The following is a 23317-nucleotide window of genomic DNA, read 5'->3' as shown; positions in this document are numbered from 1 at the left end:
GGGAAAAACGGGAGGGGAGGAGAACAAAAAAGGAAGGGGAAGACGATGAGTCTTGTACCAAGATGCACTTCTAAGAATAATGCAAAACCGGGATTGATGGTACAGGCCTATAATGCCAGTCCTCAAGAAAGTGAGGCAGGAGGATCACAACTTCAAAGCATGACTGAGCTAAAAAGAAAGTTTGAGGCTAGCTTGTGTAACTTGGTGCAGCCTTATCTCAGAACAAAAGGTAGAGTAAAGGCTGGGCGTGTAATTCAGTGGTGGAGTGCGTGTCTTGCATGTGTGAGGTCCTAGGTCCAATCCCAGCACTGTAAGAAAAAAGAGGGGGGTAGACATGCTCCCTCTCCCAAACTTTTTAAAGTAATCCCTTGGTTCACCGAGTTGAAAAAAAGAAGGGGTTATAGGGAGATGGGGAAAGGAGAGAGAACAAGAAAGCAGGAGAGAAAACGAGAGCAAATAAATCTCAGCATGGCCTTCAAAAGGTACTCAAGTCAATGCTTCCCATCAATGAGTGCCAGATTGTTCTAACATCCCTGCCTCCCTCTGTATTTGGCAGGGAGCATGCCGGAGAAGCGTGGTCCTAAGAGTAAACAGTAATGACTCCGAGAGCGGCTGGGTCTCCAGTCATTCCACAACAGTAGTGTGAGATCTGAGAGGCTCAACCTCATGGCACCACAACTCTCTTCATTGCTCCTTAACTATCTGACAGTGTGTTTGCATTTGCTTGTTCGCTTCTATCCCCTGAGCTAAGATGCAAACTTGATGACACAAGAAGCTTGCTTGCTTACTCACTTCTGTGTTCTTGGCTGCTGGAACAGTAGCTGGAAACAAGAAGGATGATGGATGGATGGATGGATGGATGGATGGATGGATGGATGGATGGACAGTCGATAGATGATGGGTGGGTGGATGGACATAAAGGACTGAGAAATATTAGCAACGTAAAGTTGTAAGGTCTTGAAATTATATTGATAGTTAAACAGCAGACCAAAGACATCTCTCCAGCCTAGTTACATGGAGCAAGAAACAGCCATGGTTGAGAAAGCTTCAAGGATGCTGTCACCTTAGGAGAAAAGAGGAGATTTGAAGACTCCACAAAGTTAAGAGTAACTCAGCTGAGCTGTGAGGATGAAGCGTAGTTTCTTGTTCATATCTAATCTGAGAGACAAATTCGCATCTCTAAGACTAAAACCAACAGCAGAAGGCTGTGCAAAGTAAAAGATATCATCCTCACCTGTCTTGTTTACTGTAACCCAGCTGTGTCAAAACGCCTGAGAAAACAACTTCAGGAAGGAGGGGTTTGTTCTGTATCGTGGTTTGGAGGTGTAGTTCATCGTGGCTGGCTGGATCATAGTTTGCGGGTGTAGTGCGTCATGGCTAGAAAGTTCTGGAGGCAGGAGCAGGAGGCAGATGGTCTCTACATCTGACCCCATTACAGTCATGGAGCCCAAGGACAGTTGTGGCTCTCCACCTGCTTCGTCCTTTCTTTTTGTTCAGTCAAGAACGCCAGTCCATGGGGGTGGTGCCGCCCACATTCAGGATGGATCTTCCCATTCTTTAAACCTCATTTAAAGGGCGCTGGAAATGCCCTCAGACAAACCCAGAGCAGTGTGACCCGGATGATCTCAACTCTAGTCAAGTTCGCAAGGAAAATTAATCAAACATGCCTTCCTCTCTGGAGCACTCACATGCTGGCCTTATTAGCCATATTGATATGGCTAGTGATGGAGATACCCTCCCAGCATCCTCCAGCCCACCCCACACAGACACTCCGTCAGCACAATTAATTTGTGTGTCTCCCTTCCTGGCTTGACACTAACACACTGAGACCTGCCCGCACTACCTGAACACCGATGTTGAAAAGATCAAAGACAATGAGGGCTTTCATTAAGCAGAGTGTGGAAACCTGGGAAGAAGATGGCTTCTCTCTTAAGTCTCTGGAGGAGTCTAAAGTGATTTTCCTCCCAAATAGTAAGAACGAAAGAGCCTAAAGCCTGTGTAAATCGTCTAGTCCGGGTTAGAAGGGCTTTTCAGATTACAAGGACTCTCACTGGTGTGTCAAAGACTCAGCTGATTTGTACAACAAACCATAAGATTAAGTGCAGGTGATTCCATCCCCAGGACTGCCCAGCAGATTCTTCAAAGCCAGCCTGCCCTCTTTGGTCCACCACACCTTTTTCAGCCTGCACTGCTACAGACTGCTAAGCACTAGAATAAAGATGGAATCTTAAAAGAAGCTAATCATCCTCAACAGAAGAAAGGACCAAGGAAAACCAGAAGTCATGAAAGCGGATCTTAGGGTCAGCAGCCGTTATCTCAGCTGAGGCCTCCAGCAGGACAGGAGAGATTTCCTGCAAGGATAAGGGACCTACGAGCACCCGTTACCCCTTTACTTCTTTGCCCAGTGTGCCTTCCTTTCGTCTGACATGTACACTGTGCTGTGGAATGAGATTTTCTGTGAAGTCTGAATAACAGTTTTCAAAGGCAAACGCTAATATGATAGGACATTGGCTCCCTCCCCCAGGAGAGTTCTTATCTAAAATCCACTGACGTGGTTGCCACCCCCTAACACTTCACGGCTATCTCCAAAGTAGAACAGATGTTCGAAGCATACACTAAATTGTAGTTCTTTCTTTTTTTTTTCTCCCAAAACAGTATTTCTCTGTATCTTTGGAGCCTGTCCTGGAACTAGTTCTTGTAGACCAGGCTGGCCTTGAACTCACAGAGATCCGCCTGCCTCTGCCTCCCGATTGCTGGGGATTAAAGGTGTGTGCCACCACATCCCAATTTAGGACTGTTGTAGTTCTTAATGGGAAAATTACTATCAAAGATTACTGAATTCTAACTCTTGCAAACACTGGGGCTAAGAAGATCATCTCTCTCACAAATAACTTGTAAAATAATAAAAGAGAAAAGACATATCAGCACTATGAACATAACATGCTGAATTATTTACAGTATTGCACTTGCACAAGACAGAATACCCTGTCCAAATGCGACATAGGCATCAAGGGGGTTTTGCTTTACTTCCAATGCCCAGAAATCTGAAGGAAAGCCTCCCAGGTTGTTTCTGTACTTGGGAACTGCAGCAATGTGGGTCACTCTCTGTTCGCATCCTGACATTGCCCCCTGTGGGCACGGACTGCTGCATCACCGAACATCACATCATCACAGAACTACCTACCAAGGCAGAGGTGAAAAGGACCACTCCTTTGCTGTCATGGAGAAAAAGCCTTCTTAAGACTCCTGCTGCATGTTTCCCATATTATTCCTTGGGACAGAATTAGACCATGTCCCTAGACCTTAGCAACACGCAAGCTGAGAAAGGAGGATGGGTATTTTCGGGCTTGATTGACAGAAGTATGGCGGCAAGCAAGCAGCCGACAAGACCTGGCTTGTGCGTTGGATGCGGAAATTACAGCAGTTCACAGCAAGCCTTAGACACAAACTGAAGAACAAAAGGACTCAGTGAGGTGAGGATGATGTCAGGAGAAGGGTGTGAGCTGTGGTTCTACAGAAAGGACCAACAATAAAGGTCTGGGAGTGAAGGAAGAAGTCACAGGCAGGGTGCCAGTTCAGGCTGATGGGAGCATCCTACTACAGGACGTCGCCAAATGCCGCAGGGACCTGCTTCCAAAGCCCTGTGAGGCTGTGTGCAGAAGCCTGAGCCTGCAGCTTAGGCCAGAAACAACAAAGGAGGCAGGAGCCTAAATCCAAGAGCAGCCGTGCTCTGCTTGCCTGACACACAGAGCTTGCAGTCCAACTGTGACTGGCAAGGGGAGGAGTACTTTCTAGCTGGCTGAACACTAAGCCAAGACCCGTTAACTAGCACTCAGCTCATCCCTAACGCATGAGCCTGCTGGGGACACTTCATATTCAAACCATAACCATCTTTCTGTTCTGTGTTCCCATCTTGAATTAATTTGTAAGCAGGCTTTCTGCTCAGAGAACAGGTCCTCTGACAGGCCTTAACTCAAAAGTCAATTGACTGGGCTGGAAAGATGGCTCAGTGTTTAAGAGCTCTCTTGTTAAGCTGCTCTTCTAGAGGACCTGGGTTCAATTCCCACCACCCACACAGAGGCTCACATCTGTAACCCCAGTTCCAGGGGATCCAAAGTCCTCTTCTGGCCTTCACAGTAACCAGGCACACATGGTTACATCCAATCAAAACACCTGTACTGCTGCTGCTGCTGCTACTACTACTACTACTAATAATAATAATAATAATAACAGTAATAAATATTTTAAAACCAATTATCTTCAAGAAAAGCCAACATTCCTCCTGGCATGGCTAATGGAAGTCAGAAGGAACATTTGATGACCTGGCTGGACCCTACAGGGGTTCATGTTCTAAAGTGCAGCCCTCGCGTAAAGAGAATTGTGGAATGGGCACACCGTGATTAGGGGATGGAACGCCAAGGACCATGGGAAAGGGTGGGGAAAGAATTGTCAGAGTTAGGAATGAAAGAAGAATCAGACGGTGTCTCAGACAGGAGGGAAGGGAACGTAACAAAGCACAAAGCAACTTCCAAACGCAGCTGATGTGCACCTCACGCTGCCATATCCTGGCTTTGTAACACTGCACGTTGATAGTGTCACTTTGGGGGAGTCCTGGGGACTTGCAGTGGGTCCAGTAGCTGGCAGCGGTTGAAGCATGCATAGGAAAAGAGGAAGCAGAAGTAAAGTTATACAGGACCTAAGAGAATGAATGCGAGAGAAATCAGAATTAGAGAGGATACAGAGAAAGAAACGGGATCAAGGTGAGCTATCCCAGGTTACAAAGGGCTGGGACAAGAGTTCTGAAGACAGCGAAAGAAAAGAGAGCTACCTTTTAAAAAGAATATTCAATTACAAGTAAATATTACTACTGGAAACATCCAAGTCAGGGTATATGCCAGCCGAAAATTCCTGAAGACTCTAAATCTGATCTGTGATGTCCTTCAACTCCACGGTCACTGAAGAACTAAGAGGATCTGCTGCATTCACGTGTTCGTATACTCAATCAACGCCGTTACTCACTCAACTCAAGCTGTTACCTGGCCAGGCCCCAGCCCAGGGATGGGTGACAGAAATCAAGAACACTGTCAACAGCCCCGCTCCCAAGGCCATCAAATGCCCTCTGATGGCTGCCCTCTCTTGGCTCTCTCTCGCCTTTCTAGAGACCTGGGTTATACAGGTGGCTTCCAACCCTCGCTGGATGCACAGGCAGGTGTGCATAGGACACAGGGTACCATCTGTGGATATGGAAAAGCAGCAAGGAGGAGAGCACCTGTCCTTTCCAGAAACTGAGTTTGGTAAATTTACCTAACTCTTCCTGTCTGACCAGTTTGCTTATGTTGTATGTGTAAGGGAAGTTATTCTCTTGACGACATAACTCAGTGTATGTGTTAGGACAAAATAACGGGTAAAGCTGGCGTGCCTGCAGAATGTACAAGTGACTGTTTGAGACAAGGCAGCTTTTTCCCACTTACATATCTTGAAATAAGGATGATAATAATAAAAATAGTAATTTTAGGGCCTGCTTTTGTAGAGAACAAACAAGACATTTAGCCCTGGGTCCCCTGACTCTTAATCTCTCCATAAATGTTAGATGCCAATCATGTTGATGATGTTGATACACACTGGATCAAGTCCTCTGGCTCTGGCCTTTCCCCATCCCTCAGGTAAAAACAGTGTGTTCGATGTTCTCTATTTTCTCTGCAGGTCTTTCTAGCTTCATAGTCAAGGTTATCGAGCATTAGGTACCTTAGCTCAGTTTGCAAAAGGGCACCCTTTCTAGGAGAAATCGTCAGTGCAACCCCAAACCTTTGACTGGACAGACCCCCATCCTAACAGGCATAAGGCACACAAACTATGTAGGAAGACCCCTGCTGTGACTCTTAAAGCCAACTGTTGGCATGCCTATCACAGCAAATATATTGTTCTATATACTGAAACAGGATCAGGATAATAACTAGAGCTAGCGGCAGGACTTGTCTTCCCATCCTTGCATACCATACGACGGCAAACTGCTGAGATATTGCCATCAATAACAATGATCCCGCACATGTGCTCAGGATAAACTAATTCTACCCAAACATGGACAATGACCTAATCACCTAACAATAGCCTAATAGAAACATTCCCTCTTGGAGCGTGTATATGAAGAGATGGATGGAGCTGTCTAGGCAAATGCTGCAACCTGTGGCTAAAGAGGCACTTACGACAGGGTTGCTTGAATTCGGGACCATGTTTATACTGTAAATAGGCAAACGTACTGTGTAAATATTTATGCTCCGTTTAAAAGAAGAGCGAGATCTAATATGCGCAAACTAGACTTCCTTCTCCGGGTGTGGGCTACATCCACTGCATGTGTATCATGTAGGGGCTTCTGAGAAACGCAGGCTCACAGGAGACCTACTGAACTCGCTGTCACCCGCGTCTTAGCAAGACCCTCCAACGCCCCCTGTGCACCTTAAATTTGAAGAGGCATTGCTCTAAAGATTCCTGGGAAGAGGTAGGGGTGGTGACGTGCTGAATGGCTGTCTCTTTCGGTCCAGCACACCACTGAATACACCAGGAGGAATGTTAGGAAAGAGACGCCATAGCGTATTTTTTTCAACCAACTTTCATTGTCAGCGTATTGCATGTCTGGTACTATGTTATATGTTAAGAATACAGCAGTGAGGTAGCCCGAGCTGTGCCTTCTTGGAGCTTCCACGCTGCTACTCCAAGGATCTTCCTCTTCGCGCCTGCACGACCTGCTGTGACAGCGAGCAGCCGTCTCCTGACTCTTCCTCTTGAGGCTCTAGAAGCAGAAGGCAGCTCTCCTCCCCTGCAAAGGAGCTGGGCATTGCGACCATGAAGTACATGTTGAACCTCTATCTGCTGGGGGTCGTGTTGACCCTGCTATCCATCTTTGTTAGACTGATGGAGTCAGTCGAGGGCTTACTGGAGAGCCCAGTGCCTGGGAGCCCCTGGATCACCAGAGGTCAGCTAGCCAACACAGAGCCTCCCAAAGGCCTTCCAGACCATCCATCTGGAGGAGTACAATAAAACCAAGCTTCAGCCGGACTTTGGCACGCTAACTTCAGCATGTCCAGCCAAGTGTTCCATTTCCGAAGCAGCAGCACCGGTGTCTCCAAAGAACTGTTACTGGGCCTGGAAGGGCCTTTTTTGGATGTTCCTTACCCTGGAAAGGGGCCTATTTAATGTAGAAGTGTGAGTGGGTTGTCCGGCCGGCTGTGCAGTGGACTCTCACTCTCCCGACGCTTGCCGAATGCTCTGCTGTCCTCTGCAGTGTTGCTCTCAGATGAAGGTGTACCAGCTTCAGCTGTTGGGAGAGTCAGGTTCTTTTAGCTCTCTGTCCTGAAGGACTCTTTGGACCTAAGTATCTTCTGGTTGGTTTGATACTGAGTCTCTTCCATGAAGCTGTTTGGACAGCAGTTAAGGGATTATAGGCTGGCTATAAAGGGAGAGAGGTTGGAATAGCCAGCGTCCACGTCTCAGTTGTACATTAAGTTCTTCCTCCTATGTAGTCCGCATGCGTTTGTAAATAGTGTCTAAAGAGGGCTGTGGGGTGATCAGACCCGCTCAGGGTATGGGAGATCCAGCCACTGTGTGGCTTACATGAATTTTTCTAATGCAATAAATGTGACTATATCTGTTTAAAAAAAAAGAATACAGCAGTGAAAAAAATGAAATATCACAACAAGAAAGAAACCAATGAAAAGCAAGACAGGTGTGTGGCTTGTCAAGTGACGGTCAGTACTATGAAGTCGAAGAAAATGAAATTTGGGGCTAGAGAGACGGCTCAGAGATTAAGAACATTACTCTGGCAGAGGATCTGAGTTTGGTTCCCAGAACCCACATGGCATCTCACACCTGTAACTCCAGACTCAAGGAATCTTCTGGCATCCTCCAGCACCAGGCACACACGTGGCATACATACATACATGCGGACATATGCTCATATACATTTGAAAAAGTCAACTAAATCTAAAACTAAAAATAAAATGACACTAGGTAGGTAGGAAGAAGCTTTGCAGTTTTCATTGGGGAAGTCATGCTATGTTTATGCAAGAATAAAATTCCTTTAAGGGGTGTGATATGTGGACATTTGCTTGAACATCATGGCAGGTAAAGGGAACCAGATGATTTAAGATAAAATGGAGTGTTGTGTTAGTTGCTTTTTCATTGCTATGACAACATGTCTGAAGAAAGCAACTCAGGGAAGGAAGGGGATATTTTGGCTCACAGTTTGAAGGCGTTGTCCATTATGGCAGGAAAGACAGACATGTGAGACAGCTGACCACAGTTCAGCACAGTCGGGAAGCCCCGGAGAAAACAAGCGCTCACTCTGCGTTCTCTGTATAGTCCAGGATCCCAGCCATGGAATAGTCCTGTCCACACTAACAGTGCATCTTCCCACCTAAGGAACCCTATCAGAAAATCCCCCACAGACACGCCAGAGTAACTCTACATCCTGTTGATTGATGCTAACCGTCAGATGCTATATACTGCCATGGTCGTTGTAGGTTTCTTATAAGGCAGTGGTTCACAACCTTCCCAATGATTATGCTGTGAGCTCCTCATGTTGTGGTGACCCCTTCAACCATAAAATTATTTTCATTGCTACTTATAACTCTAAATTTGCAACCTCTATGGATCGTAATGTAAATTTCTGATATGCAAGATATCTGATAGATGACCCCAAAGGGGTCAAGACCCACGGGTTGGGAACCACTGTTATAAGGGATGAGGTGGAGCACGTGAGACAATGAGAACGGACTAGGCACGGAGGAAAGAGGAACTCGGCCTTCCTTTCTCTGCCATCTCATCTAATGCTATTATATGACAAGGAGAATTCGAGCACTCAGGGTTGAGCAAGTGCCCATCGCAGAACAGATGTTCAAAAACATGGCACAGGATTTCTAGTAACGGCAAACAGCTCCTATAAAAAGCACAAGAAATTGTGACGTGACCTTGAGTGATAACTATGATTGCTCTTAAAGACCCACGTGGGAAAGAAATCTATATATTCAACCATAGGCACCATCTGGAGCAGATGGAGGATTCCCCACTCTGTCCAGACAGCCACCATCAGCTTCCCTCCCCAACTGAGGACATCCCTACAATCCCAAGCCACCATCACCCCACAGTCTGGGTCCTTACCTCTCCTTCCAAACCTGAGACCAGAAGCTGACTTTGAGGGAAAGTCTCCATAGCAGGTAGAGGGCCGCTGCTGTGTTCAGGAACAGAAAGTCTTTACCTAAAGAATTATTTTTTCCTCATTATGAGTGCCATATGGCAATAAAAGGAACAAAAGCTAACATCTGGAGAAGAGCTAATTATGCCCATCCTTAGAGTTTCTGCTTACATGTTCTTTCCTCTCGGGCATCCTCCCTAGCACCCTCAGGGCTGCTCACTCCAACCAACTCACATTTCCTTGTGTCTGTCTATAGGATATTTCCAGGAAGGCTTAACTGAAGAGGGAAGAGCCACCCAAAATAAGAACAGCAGCATCCCATGAGCTGACGGCATCGCAGCAAGAGAAAGGGGAGAAAGTGAGTTGAGCCCCAGAATTCCTCCCTCTCTGCTTCTCCAGTGCAGACACAATGCGATGGGGTGTCTCACACCTGACTGCCATGCTTTCTGAACTGGCAGCTGGAATAAATGCACTTCCACCTTAAATTCATTCAAGCCAAGTATCTGGCCACAGCACTGAGAAGAGTAACTAATATGTCAACAAAGCCATGCAGAAAAGGAGAGAAAACTGTTCTTTAAAGCCTCTTAATTTGTCACAACCTCCTAGGCAACAACAGAAAACTGATTCATGTCTCCTACTAGACTCTGAGCTCTGAGCAAATAGACCACACCCATCCCCACTGTAACCCTAGCAGCACCTCACACTGTGCCCAGCACATAGACAGACTTCAGCAAGTACTTGCAAAATGAGTAATTGAATGAATGGACACCATGCCTGCAATGTTTACAACCACTTCATAAGGATTCTTTCAATTCACGTTTCATTCAGACTGAGAAAACAGCCCTGGGATGCACAGGCTATGACACATCCAAGATTCACATAAAAAGAGCATCGAGTTGAAACTAGTGTCTCCTGGAAGTGAATCCTGAGCACATCCACCCAAACCAAAGGCAGGAAAAGTGTTATCTTTCCACCTAGACAGAGTCAGCAGATGCCTCTCCCTGATCCACACCCAGAGCAGACATCACTAATCGATCTGAACACATTTAAGAAAAGTTCATCACAGTCCTCCTCTGCTGTGGGACAATGATCTGTACAGTCACTTGTATTTTAAATTAACACTGATTGGCCTATTATCTCAGGTTTCTTATTAACTCTTATAACTTATATTAGCCCATACTTCCTGTCGGTGTTAGCCATGTGGCTTGGTACTTTTTAGGTGAGGCAGTCACATCTTGCTTGCTGTGTCTGGGTGACAACTGCAGACTGAGCTTTCCTATTCCCAGAATTCTCCTGTTCTCATTGCCCTGCCTATACTTCCTGTCTGGCTACTGGCCAATCAGCATTTATTTAAAATACAAGTGACAGGGTACAGACCATTGTCCCACAGCACTTCTTGGCTTAAGATTTCGGTAGCTCCAAGCCATTGGTCACAGCTGGCCTAGAACAGGAAATTGACTTAACATCCAGGGTTAAGCCCTAAGAACTTTTTCTGCATTTCCAACAACGGTGCAGGCTGTAGCTGAATCCTCTGCTGGTTGACTTCCCCAGGTCAGCTGATGGCCTCTCTTCCTTGTAGTATAACTGAACTCCACAGAGACCCCTTCTTACCATCATGGCTGTACTGTCCCCATCTTCCCTCTGCACCGACAGTCAATGACGGCAACGTGAGAGGGACAAACTGAGCATTTACTGCAGCTGATATTTTATTGTTTAACAATTAAGCGTACGTGTTGATACATATTCAACATAGGCAGGAAAGCTAACTGAGCAAGAGGTGTGTGTTGTCATGACCAGGGTATGACTTTAAACTCGGAAACATACTAAAAGATGGGAGAAGCAGCCAATGGCTTAGCTCTTTGGTTGTGATTTTCTTTCTTTGTTAATAAATTGACTAAACCCCCTTGCTCTAAGCATTTCATAGAATGGGGTTACCAAATACACTGTGTTGACGATGCCAGCTCTCTTGCCCAAGGCAAGTATCACTAATTAATCACATCATTCTTTGCTACCTGAGTCCAAGCTTTGTCTTGGAAACCATCCCACTATGATGCTCCAGGCAACCCATATCAATCTAACATTTGTAACCTTAAGAGAATACTTTGTGTCCTCAAAGATGACAGACATGGCCCCCAGCTGCAGGACGCCATGCACATTGTAATAGAGTAACACTTTGATTGTTGGGTGGCGCTCAGACCCTGGACTTACAAAGCACAGATGAGAAGCCCTTCCGGGTCTCAATTTTGTCATCTGTACAATAGACCTGCAACATTAAACTATAAAAGTGATTAAATATGTTAAAACATACATAGACCTTATGAGAGTCTGTGGCATACATAAATGCTGGCTATTCTTTTTTGTATTCAGATAAGACATATAATAACAATAGTCACTATCTAGTAAGGGAGGGTACATACCAGACTCGGCTGAGTGGTTCTCCATTATCAATTAAAATCCTTAATCATAAGCTATATGCATTAAGTATGTGTTTGGAAGACAGCCAAACCATTTCAAAGGTGTTAAATAATTTTCCAATGTCAAATGCCTAGAAAGTTATAGGAACTTCAGTCAATAAACCCAAGTATTTGGAATCCTTGATGGAAGGAAGCCCTTAGTCCCAGCACTGCTCAGGCTCCTAAAGACAGGTGAGGTTAAGTGCTCTTTACATTGGCCTTGGAGAAGCTCAGTAAGCTCAGGTGACCTTAGTGCAGTCACTGATAAAACAACAAAGACTATAAAGCAGGCTGTTTTGGACACTCTTTTCCCTGAACAACTAGGGCCTGGCATTTTCAATGCAGAGGTCATTCCTAACATAAGAACTGCAGCACAGTCTTGTGACACAGAATGACAATTGTCATCCAAGACACAGATATGGCAGTGGTCCCATGAGGCTATATAAAGGCTGAAAAGTCCTTTGTATATATCTTCTCTGTGTTTACATATGTTTTAGTACACAAATACCAGGTGTTATAATTGCTTGGAATATAGAGTACCTGCCCTCCAGCTTGAAGCCTAGGAACAATAGGATATAGGTAGGTTATGAACATATAGAATATATACTAGGCTATACCATCAGGGTTGTATGAACCCATTCCAGAGTAATCAGACAACAACAAAATTGCCTAATAAGGGAGTTCCTGTGATTTCCCTCTCTGGTTAAGTGTTAATGACTGTGTGCATGAAAACACACACACACACACACACAAGTTGGCAATTACTTTTCAGTTAGAAAAAGCTGGGCACAGTAATACATAGCTGTAATTCTCTCCAATGGGAGAACTGGGATAGGAGAATTGAGATGTTGAGACCAGCCTGGGTTAGATAGCAAGATCTTGTTCAAGTACTGAAACAAAAAAAAAAAAATGGTCTGGAGAGATGGCTCAGGGGTTAAAGAGCACTGACGCTCTTGCAAAGTACCCGAGTGCCCATGACCAGTGCTAACTGCCTATAGGTCAGACTAGGGGAGTAGATGCCTCTTCTGGCTTCTATAGGAATCTGTATTCACATGCACATACTACACACATGCATACACATAAAAGCAAAAAAGCAAATGCGATTAGGTGGGATGGGAGCTCCAGATTACATCTCCACAAAAGAAAAACAACTGACCTTGAGTCTGGAGTCTTGTACTGTATAGCCTGGCAGGGCAGTCAGTGGACCCCGAGATTACAGGTTTCGGCTCACACAGTCTCACTTGTGCTTCTCAGAGGATAACCCGCCTCCAGGATTCCATTAGCCTTCCTCTGTCTCGGAGAACAGCTTTGGGGAGGGTCTGGGTAGAAGGGACGACTGAAGGCCTTCTCCTGCATCTGTTGTATCAGCGTGGACATATCTGGCATCCTTTCTAAGCCTCAGTTCCTTAGCTGGGGAGAAGGAAGCTAAGAGCAACTTTGCTGTATGGGGTTGTTACTAATTCTATTCAAACCCCCACCACCTGGCTCCCATGAACAGATCAATGAATGAGGGGTACGGGACCCCTTGTGAGTTAGGCATCGCGATCTTAATTGTCATGCGAGAAACTGCGGCCTCGAAAAATTATGCACGCAAAAGAACCCTGCGTGGAAGAGCCCAGGTGCCCAGCTAGACCGCCCAGTTCCGGAATGCGCATGCTTGACCAGCAGGCCACACTGCCACTCCTCTGAAGAAGCCTTCTCTGGTGGTTAGAGAGCGAGCCCTCGGCTTGCTTCTGAGATCTTTAAACCAAGGCCCTCTGAACTTGGGATAGGACAGGACCTTGCTCCTTTCAAAGTCCTAGTGGTGACCAAGATAAGCTACCAGGTAGCCACGGTGCGCATTATGAACAATCCCTGAGAGGCCACTCGTGTCTGTTTCGCTTCCTTTCTGCAGAGCCTCACCGAGCGCCGTGCCCAGACAAGCACTTAATAGGTTCCTTTGATGAAAACTTACGGAGCTGTTAAGCCTGGAAAAGTATTCATTTTCTCTGCGCCTACCTAACATTGGATGCCGACACTGAGCCGCAGGAAGCAAGCAACAAGAATAATTTAATAAAAGCACGTCGGAGCTCAAGGCAGAGAAGAGCGAGGGAAAAGGGCAGCCTTTGCATGGACTCAGTGCCAGAAGCTTAAGCTAGCGTTATCTTTGAAGCTGAATTCAGGAAAATTGCCACAGCCCCTGTTGATGGTTGGAGGGCTTTGGGTTGCCTTTTTGTGGGGAGGGGGGCCTCCGATCTCTGAATGCTGCCAACAGGGAGTACAGCTCTGTAGCCTCCATACAACAGTATACGAATCAGGCTGGGAAGCTAAGCAGGGTTCGGGGCCTTACGTGGAGGCCAGGCCCATCTCAGACATGGGGCAGCCAGACAGGTCTCTGATACACCCGGGAGAGTGACGCAGGAGTGGGTGTTTGCTGACAGGCAGCTTCATGCTTTGTGTGAATGCTTGCCTTGGCATTTCTCAGTGCTGAATCAGGGAGAAAAGTTGGGCAGGATGCCTATGGAGTGAGGGAGAGAGGAAGGGGGAGAAAAGAAAAGGGAAAGGCACAGAGGGGAGAGGAGGGGAGGGAGGGAAGGAGGCTAAGCCCTAGGTGGGAGAACAAATACCATACAAAGCCACCTGAGGAAAAGAAATAGCAAAAATATTTCATAAAGTACCAGATGCTTCCAATACTTCTTTCCTGTTTGTTTTAGGATAAACCACTCCGTAAGGTAAAATAAATAATAATGGAAAGAAAGGAGGGAGGGAGAGAGGGATGGAGGGAGGGAGGGAGGGAGGGAGGGAGGGAGGGAGGGAGGAGCAAAGAAAAAGAAACTCATTTCGCTTTGCACATAAAGACCTAGGGTTGAGAAAGACCCAGAGCTTCACAGTGAAACAGCTCACATTCAAATCTCCGTAAAATGAAACTCTAACCCATATCACAGCAAAGCTGGGTGCTTTTACACACCTAACTTATACACCTAATTTACACACCTACGTCCTAGCCCATCTCACAGTGACCCACCACTGCACCTGCTTCCCCATTTCCCCTGAAGGTTACAGAAAACCAACCGAGGAGCGGATAAGGCAGAGGTACACTGACATCCACCTCCCTAGACAAAGAGGACGCGAGCAGCCTCCAGACAAGTCTGGAGGGCTCTTGTTGAATCCCAAATGGTGTCAATGATTCACCTGATGGTGTCCTGCAGAGAGAATATTCCAGAACTCTAGATTCCTCCCTGATGGTGGCAACTCAAGCAACGCCATCTGATAAACATATAAAGATAAACCTGTATATTGCAATTACCATTTTCTTATAACCACATGTTAGGAAGGAGAAAGAAAAAAAGTGAAATTATCTTTAATCATGTCTTATTTAACCAAGCATATTCAAAATAGTAGTACTTCCATGTGTAACCAACACACAAATTATTGCTGCGATATTTTACATTCAAATTTTCACACAAGCCTTCAGATTTGAAAATCCGGTATGCACGATGCACTTAAGCCGTGTCTCAGCTGGCACAAACCTGGCATAAGTGCCTCGTGTCTACTGTATTAGACAGGGCAGGTCTACGGGATGTCAAAATACAAGCAACTACAGCCTCGCTCTGCATAATGAGAAGCGGCTTTTAATTTACCATGAGGGAAATGGATAATTTGATGTAATGTTCTATGAATGTTGACACATGTATAGGTTGATGTAACCCCTGTCGTAATCAGAATCCAGAGCTGTCGTGTCACCCCTACAGAACGCTGCTCCTACCGCCAAATTCTCCACCCTGCCTTTATTCCTAATTGTAATATTTTTCTGTATGAATAGAATAATATGGTATGCAGATATTTGGCACAGTTTGTGTGCATGTGTGTGTGTGTGTGCGTGCATAATCACAGGAGTGTGTTTGTGTGTGTGCGTGCATATGCACAGGAGTGTGTTTGTGTGTGTGATTGCACATGTGGATGTGTGCACACAGAGGTCAACAGCTGATGTTCAGTGTCTTCATCAAGTCACGCCCCACTTTGTTTCTGGAGATAGGGTATCTCACTGGACCTGGACCTTGCTGATTCAGCTGGACTGACGGGCCAGCAAGACTCGTGGATCCTCCAAGCCAGGCAGGCTTCTTGAACTAGTCCTAAGGCCTTTGATGGTCATCCACGTTCATTTTGTGCAGCACAAAACTACACTCCTTTTTCTGAGTGAGTAGTGTTCCACCGGGTAGAGGTGCCGCGGTTTTTCGATTCATCGCCTGCCAAAGGCATTTTCACTGTTTCCTGGATAGGATGATTGTAACTAGAGCCGCTGTGAATACAGTTTCATGTGCAGGTTTTGTGTGAACATGGTTTACTCTTCCGGGGCAAATATTAAGTTGTGGAATTGTTAAGTTATGGGGTAAATGGATGTTTAACTTATTAAGAAATTATCAAGAATCTCTGCCTATGTCCTTGGAGCATTTCCTGTTTCTATCAGGAGCATACAAGAGTTCTACACGTTCTGCACCTTGTCAACAACACTTGGTATTTCGCATCCAAATAGGCAGGTGGTTTTATTCCATTGTGCCTTTCCTTAATGGTTGATCATATTGAACACCCTTTTACATGTTACTCTGTCCTCCAGATACCCTCTTGGAAAATACGTCTGAGTCGTTCACCCATCTTTAAACCAGAATGTATATTTCCTGAGCTTTCGGATCTTTATCTGTTCCAGGCTGGTGGAGGTGACACAGCCTTTAATCTCCGCACTCAGGAGGCAGAGGCAGGAGGATCTCTGAATTTAAAGCCAGCCTGATCTACAGAACAAGCAGGGCTACACAGAGAGAAGCTATGTATTGAACCCCACCCCCAATAAAAAGAAAGAAAAGAAAATTGTATATATTCTAGACATAAGCCTTTTGTTGGATGTGTGAGTCACACTCTTTTATCCTATTATGAACATGATCTTTTTATTAATTTTGCTTTTCATGGAGCATGCTTTTAATTTTGGTGATACCTAACTGATTAATTTTTTTTCCTTTATGTGCTGTGATTTCATTACTACATACTCTTCTTTTCCTAATACCAGGACATAGAACTTTTCACATTAAGATTCTGAACAATAAGTCATGGTTAATAGCACCAAGCAAAACTACCTATGCTGGAGCTATCTAGAGAAATTCAACTATAGGTTTTAGGTGTGAAAATGTACATTGCTCACCCCTTACATCATAAATAGATTGGAAAGTGAACACTAGTTAGAACAGGGATAAATAAGATCTAACCCACAAAAGCCCTGTCTTGACCAAGAAGAATGGAACAGTGGTCTTATAGCTATCATCTATGAAATTCATTCTGACATTACAAGCCTCATCTTATAACACAGAAACCTGAAACTTAGAAGTTAGGTGATTTTCTGCAGACATGAAGCCAAGAAGTGTTAGGATCAGGGTCGGGTAATTCCAAAGCCTATAAAACAGCATTCTTGGTTTCCCATTGAACAGAAAATGGGAAGGAGGGAGGAGGAGGAAGGGAGGGACTGGACACAAGTATTTCACAGAACTTATCCAACAGCGAAACAACAAGGTCTTTGAGGGAAGAAAATCAAGGAATTCAAGCATATAGAGTGTGAATTTCCATGACACAGTAGCTTCCCAACACAGGCCCTTCAGAGCGGGGTATCTTCCGCTGTTTTGAGGCCTCCCTCACATTTCTCCACCTAAAACTGAAGTTCCCTGGAGAAACCACCTGATTGAGCCATCATGGTCATCAAGAAGGATAGCCAAGACTGGGCACAGTGAGGAACATCATCGCCATTCCTGGTTTGAAAGGAATGTTGACATCTGTTACCAGAGAGACAGAAAGGCTGAAGCCAGCCTTTGCACAAAACACACCAGTCTGCTGGCAGCTGTGGCTTCCAATACCTTCCCATACACCCCTGTAAAGAACTGCATCTCACTACCATATGAACACACACACACAAAGTAAGTGCTTCATGTAACAGAGGAAACTCTTAAACCAAGTGATATGCTGACCTGTCGATCCCTTTTCTTTAAAAAAAAAATGGTTTTTTCTTAACACTTTTACTACAACCCTGAGCATAGGAAATACTGTCCTCAACTACAACTTCTTTCCTGCTATCTATGAAGTTTCCAGAAGGAGAGAGATGCCCCCCTACAGTGAAATTACAAAGTAGAGAACCCCATAATGTATCCCCAAAGAATACGAGCTGCTGCAGTTCACATAACGTATGTGCACAGAGAGATGTCTGTACCACTCCCTTGAGCCAGACGAGCCTGCGGAGGTGCATGCGCCTCCCCACAGAACTGGACTTTCCCACATAGGCTTGGGGCCGGTTGATTTATTTGGGGAATAATTCCAGTGAGTGTGGGGGAGTGGTGGGGGAAACCAGTATGTAGTCACTGTGAAGAACAGTGCGGGACCACCTCAAAACCGACCCATCCAGGGCTCGCCAGAGCTACTGACTGCTGCCCTTCCATGCTGAGGATAGAAATAATGTCACTAACTTCCAGACAGTGCCTGCTTTGTGTGAGATTAAGCCTCCATGGTCAAAGAACAACCTTACAACAAAGATTCTTCGGAAACCTGTAGCTATAGAAGTTGTCAGCAGATACCCTCTGGGGTGGCCAGAGACAATACAGTTTGAAGGTCTTTGTGAGATACAACTAGGAGGGAGAAGCAACAGACTCAGCCACTGTCAGCCAGTCCCAACCACAAACACCAGCCCCACCCACCCCACCCAACAGATGGGCACACTCGGGTTGGCGGCATTACCTTAGAATCACCCAGTCTCTTGAAGTTTAGTGGTACAAAGTGCTTCCCAGCCTGGCTACCTGCCTTTTTGCCTGGGCATTGCTAACGGGAGCCAAGAAACCCAGCCGTCTCTCAACTCTGACCTGGCCTTTCTGGTTCCCAGCTTGGGGGCCCAAGGATGGGCCCTTCTTGGCCAGTTTTCTTTCTCAACTCATTTGAAGGAAACAAAAACAACCTGGACAGTGGTGGTGCATGACTTTAATCCCAACACTTGAGAGGCAAGTGGATCTCTGTGAGTTCAAGGCCAGCCTGGTCTACAAGAGCTAGTTCCAGGACAGCCAGGGCTATTACGTAGAGAAACCCTGACTTGAAAAACCAAATAAAGAAAGGAAATAAGGAAGGAAATAAGGAAGGAAGGAAGGAAGGAAGGAAGGAAGGAAGGAAGGAAGGAAGGAAGGAAGGAAAGAAGGGGAAGGGAAGGGAAGGGAAGGGAAGGGAAGGAAAGGAAAGGAAAGGAAAGGAAAGGAAAGGAAAGGAAAGGAAAGGAAAGGAAAGGAAAGGAAAGGAAAGGAAAGGAAAGGAAAGGAAAGGAAAGAAATGGAAAGGAAAATGTCATCCATTTTTTTCTCAAGACCAGAAGAGACCTTTCCTCCTGTCGAGGTTCCAAGGAAAACAGATATCCAAGAACAGGGGAGGGATCCAGTGCAAATTTTTTGATTAGTCATCTACTAAATGACAGACTAAAGTGCAAACGATAGGCTGGCTTTGGGCGTTAGGTCCAAGGGGGTGGGAACAGCAATAACTGTTGGGCATAGGGTAGAAAAGTCTTGTTCAGCAGTGTCTGGGGGCATCAGGTTCTCCCGGGTTGCTCAGAGACTCAGCCAGGTACTTTCAAAAGGCTGGGGTAGGTACTAGACTTTTACTCATGTGCTTGCAAGTGTGTGTGCATATGTATGTGTGCGTGAGTGTGTGTGTGTGTTTCTCCAGATTTCAAGGCACAAAAAATATAAAATAGGACCAATAGGGCATGAAAGAAGGAACAACATCATTTTGTGAGGACGTTTTGCTGCTGGTTCACTAAATAAAACCTTTGTACCTCATCTAAGTTTCTCGGTAATGCTGTTAGGTACAACTGTAGCCATCTCAAAAGTGAAAAATAAAAGCGTGGGATGATCAAGAAATGCATAAAAGTTCCCACTGTCATGAGCAATAGAACTAAGGTTGAATTCAAAGGCCATGACTCCTTAACCTCACTGCACCACCCTTCCATAAGACTGATGCTCAAAGTGGGACCAAAAAGAACCCAAGGACAGGATGTCACTCATGAAGCCAAGGCTGTCCCATGTAAGGAGGCATGGCAGCAGAGAAGATTCAAGACTGTTTACAGCACATAGAAAACCTGACGGGAGCCCCTGTACCAGCAGCCTCTGCACGGTCCCTGCTCTAGGGAATGCCCCACCCACAATCAGCCAGCGCTGTGTTCCTGGCAGACCCTGTGCTGTGACTTGAAGCATCGCTCCAGCCAGCTCATGTTCAAGAGCCTCTAGGCATGGTTAATCTTCCCCTTCTTTGCCTGGTCTCCCAGCTACAGTCAGCTGGGAGAAAAAGCTGACATCACAGCAAACAGGCTTTCCTGACTTAGGCGACCGGTTTCTCTGTTCGGTTTCTCTCTGAGCCAGAAGCCCACCTGGTTGAAGGGAGACCCTGCCGTTTACAGCCTCCTCTGGGACTCAAAGACAGGAGAAACCCTACCCATTTCTACCCCCTCGTGTTTGTTCGATGAGACTGAATTTTATTTAAGCACCACGTTTGGAGGAGGACGTGGAATTTTAGTCTTTGCTTTCCCGGTTATGTTTTCAGCATCCTCACCACGGCCAATAAATTAAAGCGGTCTTCAAACAGAATAAGTCAAGACCCAAATCTCCCAGGCACACTGCTTCACAAGCCCAAACATGTTTTCCAGCGAGTGTTTGAAAACCATAGAGTTGAAAGGGGCCTCAGAGGCATTTCTTCTAGGGGAAGGGGAAATTGAAGCAGAAAGTAGTGGAGAGGCTTGGCCAATGTCATGCCGCAGAAGGCTTTAACCTCACATCCTTAGGTCATGAAGCTCACTTTAAAGAAAGGTAGAGAAGGAGGGTGTCAGTGTCTTAGACCAGCACTCAGGGTCTAAGGTGGGTGTCTTTAAGTTCTTGGCCTCTTATCCAAAGAACTGAAAGAAAGGGTTCACCCCAGATTTGCTAAAATAGCAAGGAAACTTTATCCAGAGGCAAGCGATGGACAGATTAGGGAGGGATACAATGTTGCGATTAACAGTTGGGCTACAGTGAAGGTATTCAAGGGTACCAATTATTGTATGGGGCTTCTTGTAAGGGGCTCGAGAGGATGGATTTGGTTACTAAGGAGCATAGTAAGGTGGCTCTCTGTTGTGATTAAAATATTAGGTAGCATGATCATTTTTCTGTATTTTATGCCCTTTCCCATAATGCATCTGGTTTTAACCATATGCACATGCGATCATACGTACGCATTTGATGGTCAATAAACAGTTGACCTGAGGTCACAGTTTTGCGTTACTGCACATCTAAAACTGATTCAGCCTAAGCTGCTCATTCTATTCTCCATAACTTGACGCACTGAGAAAATACTGGAAGAGAAACTAAACGTAGCCATGGCTAGGAGAGGGAAGGATGTATCCTGTGTTCCGAGAGTGCGTGCCTGTCGCTCCACACAGGCGGGAGTCAGGAGTCGTCAGATGCACTGTTGGGGGAGGGACGTGTACGTCTCACACGCCAGGAAAGAAGCAAGGCTGCCAAGTGCATCACAGGAAGGGTGTGCATCATCCGAAACCCTGCAGAGTCCCGGGGATTCTGGATTCTGTAGACTGAGGAAGAGGGAGACAACACCTTTAACCTCTTTCTTGGAGGCCTGTAAAATAAAAGGCAATGACTTGAGACCGCCTTCACCCTCTGGGACCAAGCAGATATAGATGCTAGGTTTAATTCGGCTCGCCGTGCCAATGTGAGCAGTCTGCCTAACTTCCTCCATGCCTCTTTCTCTATGCATATGAAGAGAGTTCACAACTACTTTGAATTTATGTTGTGGGGATTAAATTGAATGACTAGCCAAGTGAGTTTACACTGCCTACCGAGTGCTAGGAGACCCACAAATGACAGCCCCATCCCTTCCAGGACACGGAAATAGGACTGTTGAGTACATTCTATCTACTGTTCGTCTTTACCTATAGGCTTTTCAACTAATTCAGCGGTGAATATGCCCAGATTTGAAAGGTCACCTTCCCAGGCTCCTTTGCAGCTTGGTAAATCATAGTTTGGTTCTGGAAAATAACCTAAGGAAAAGACTATGCAGGGTGGAAGGGTTCCAAGAAGTGTGTTGCCTCCTGCTTCCCTAAAATCATGGAGAACTATCTAAGCTGGCATTTTCCATTGACCCCTGCCCTTTGCCTACATCTCTTCTCCTGGTCTACAGGTACAGCCGCTGTCTTTATTGCTCAAGGACAAGCACACCGGAACAGAGGCCAGCTCTCTGTGTCAGCTAGCATTCTCTAGTTGCCAACACCAACGCTACATCTTCTACCTCCCTGCTAAAACAAAAACCTCTATTGTATTTCCCACTCTCTGGAGCTCAACACACTCCTAACTGACCGTTACCAACCCCCATTTGCTATGCTGGAATAAACGTTTAGAACCGCTGGGACATTTGTCCAACATCGTGTCATAAATTGATCGGTGGCACCCATAGGCCTTTTGAATACCCAAGTCTTAGATTTATAACCTGAATGCTTTCATAATAGATTACACAAATTCACCTCCTTCTAGAAACTAAAGTAGCCTGATTTATTCTTTAAAACGATGGATTTCGTTCCATTTATGAAGGAGCCTTTTTGGCCCAGGGACAAATCCCACGTGAACATCTTCATCCTTCCACAAACAAAGCCCATCTTTGGCATCCAGAACACATCGTGCTGTGGAATCACAAATACAGCTGTCACCCTGTTGCCTAACCTAAAGAAGATCTTGAATTCAAAGGAAGATGCTTCAGAGCCACTGCTAAATATTTCATACCTTGAGCAGTTAGGAATTCAGGACTGAGTAACACCATCCTATTCATATAATTTTTTCATGCCCAAATTATTTGGGCTTAATCCTACTCTCCTTTGCAAGACTAATGAAAACTATTATATGGGTCCCAATAATGCATGTGATAAACAAATGCAACTTACTTCCTGCTCAGTATTTTTATCTATATCCGTGCTGCCTGCTGTGAATTTGCTCCGTCTTTGGGTTCACTCTTTTGCATGGGAAAAGCTACTCCTTGGAACTGTGCAGTCAGGTAGAGGTAGGGCTGCTTGGAATCAGTCTCCCCATCAGGCAGGGGGAATGGCTTCATACTGAGTCCCCAGTGGCCTTGGCTGTGCACCTGCCCCTGTCCCCCTGACCAGACCCCAGTGGCCTGATGGGTGAGAAACACATGGTTCCATCACCAGTCAATCGTATCCACCCCATAACTCTCCAACTCTCTGAAGTAGAACCACCTAGCTGACCCAACACCAAGGCACAGCCGACTCATTCAACCAGAAGAACTTTGCAGCTGAACCAAGACACATCTCCAATCATGCATTAAAAAGCAAATAATGAAACTGGGCGGTGGTGGCGCCCGCCTTTAATCCCAGCACTCAGGAGGCAGAGGCAGGCGGATCTCTCGGTGAGTTCGAGGCCAGCCTGGTCTACAGAGTGTGATGTAGGATCCCCCTCTGCATGCTGTGAATGTGTTCTATTACCATTGGTTCATAAAGAAGCCTCTTTGGGCCTGTGGCAGCACAGAATAGAGCAAGGTGGGAATTCCAAGCAGAGATAGAGGGGGAAAGAAGGCGGAGTCAGAGAGATGTTATGTAGCTGCCGAAGGAGTCACATGCCAGCACCGATAGGGCACAGCC

The 23317-nt window shown here is 45.8% G+C and overlaps 1 protein-coding gene across 1 annotated transcript; it reads left to right on the top strand.

Annotated features, from left to right (window-relative positions):
- The first annotated feature begins 6673 nt into the window (after window positions 1–6673).
- LOC126503519 (hypoxia-inducible lipid droplet-associated protein) lies at window positions 6674–7650 on the top strand. The gene has a single exon (XM_050145246.1). It carries the CDS (start codon window positions 6841–6843, stop codon window positions 7033–7035), a length of 195 nt encoding a protein of 64 aa, XP_050001203.1. The 5' UTR covers window positions 6674–6840; the 3' UTR covers window positions 7036–7650.
- The last annotated feature ends 15667 nt before the right edge of the window (window positions 7651–23317 follow it).

Source organism: Alexandromys fortis, unplaced genomic scaffold (genome assembly GCF_014885135.2).
Source record: "Alexandromys fortis isolate MF-2015 unplaced genomic scaffold, M_Fortis_MF-2015_v1.1 scaffold_2_1_26212458, whole genome shotgun sequence".
Lineage (NCBI taxonomy): Eukaryota > Metazoa > Chordata > Mammalia > Rodentia > Cricetidae > Alexandromys > Alexandromys fortis.
This window is presented reverse-complemented; position numbering and strand designations above follow the sequence as displayed.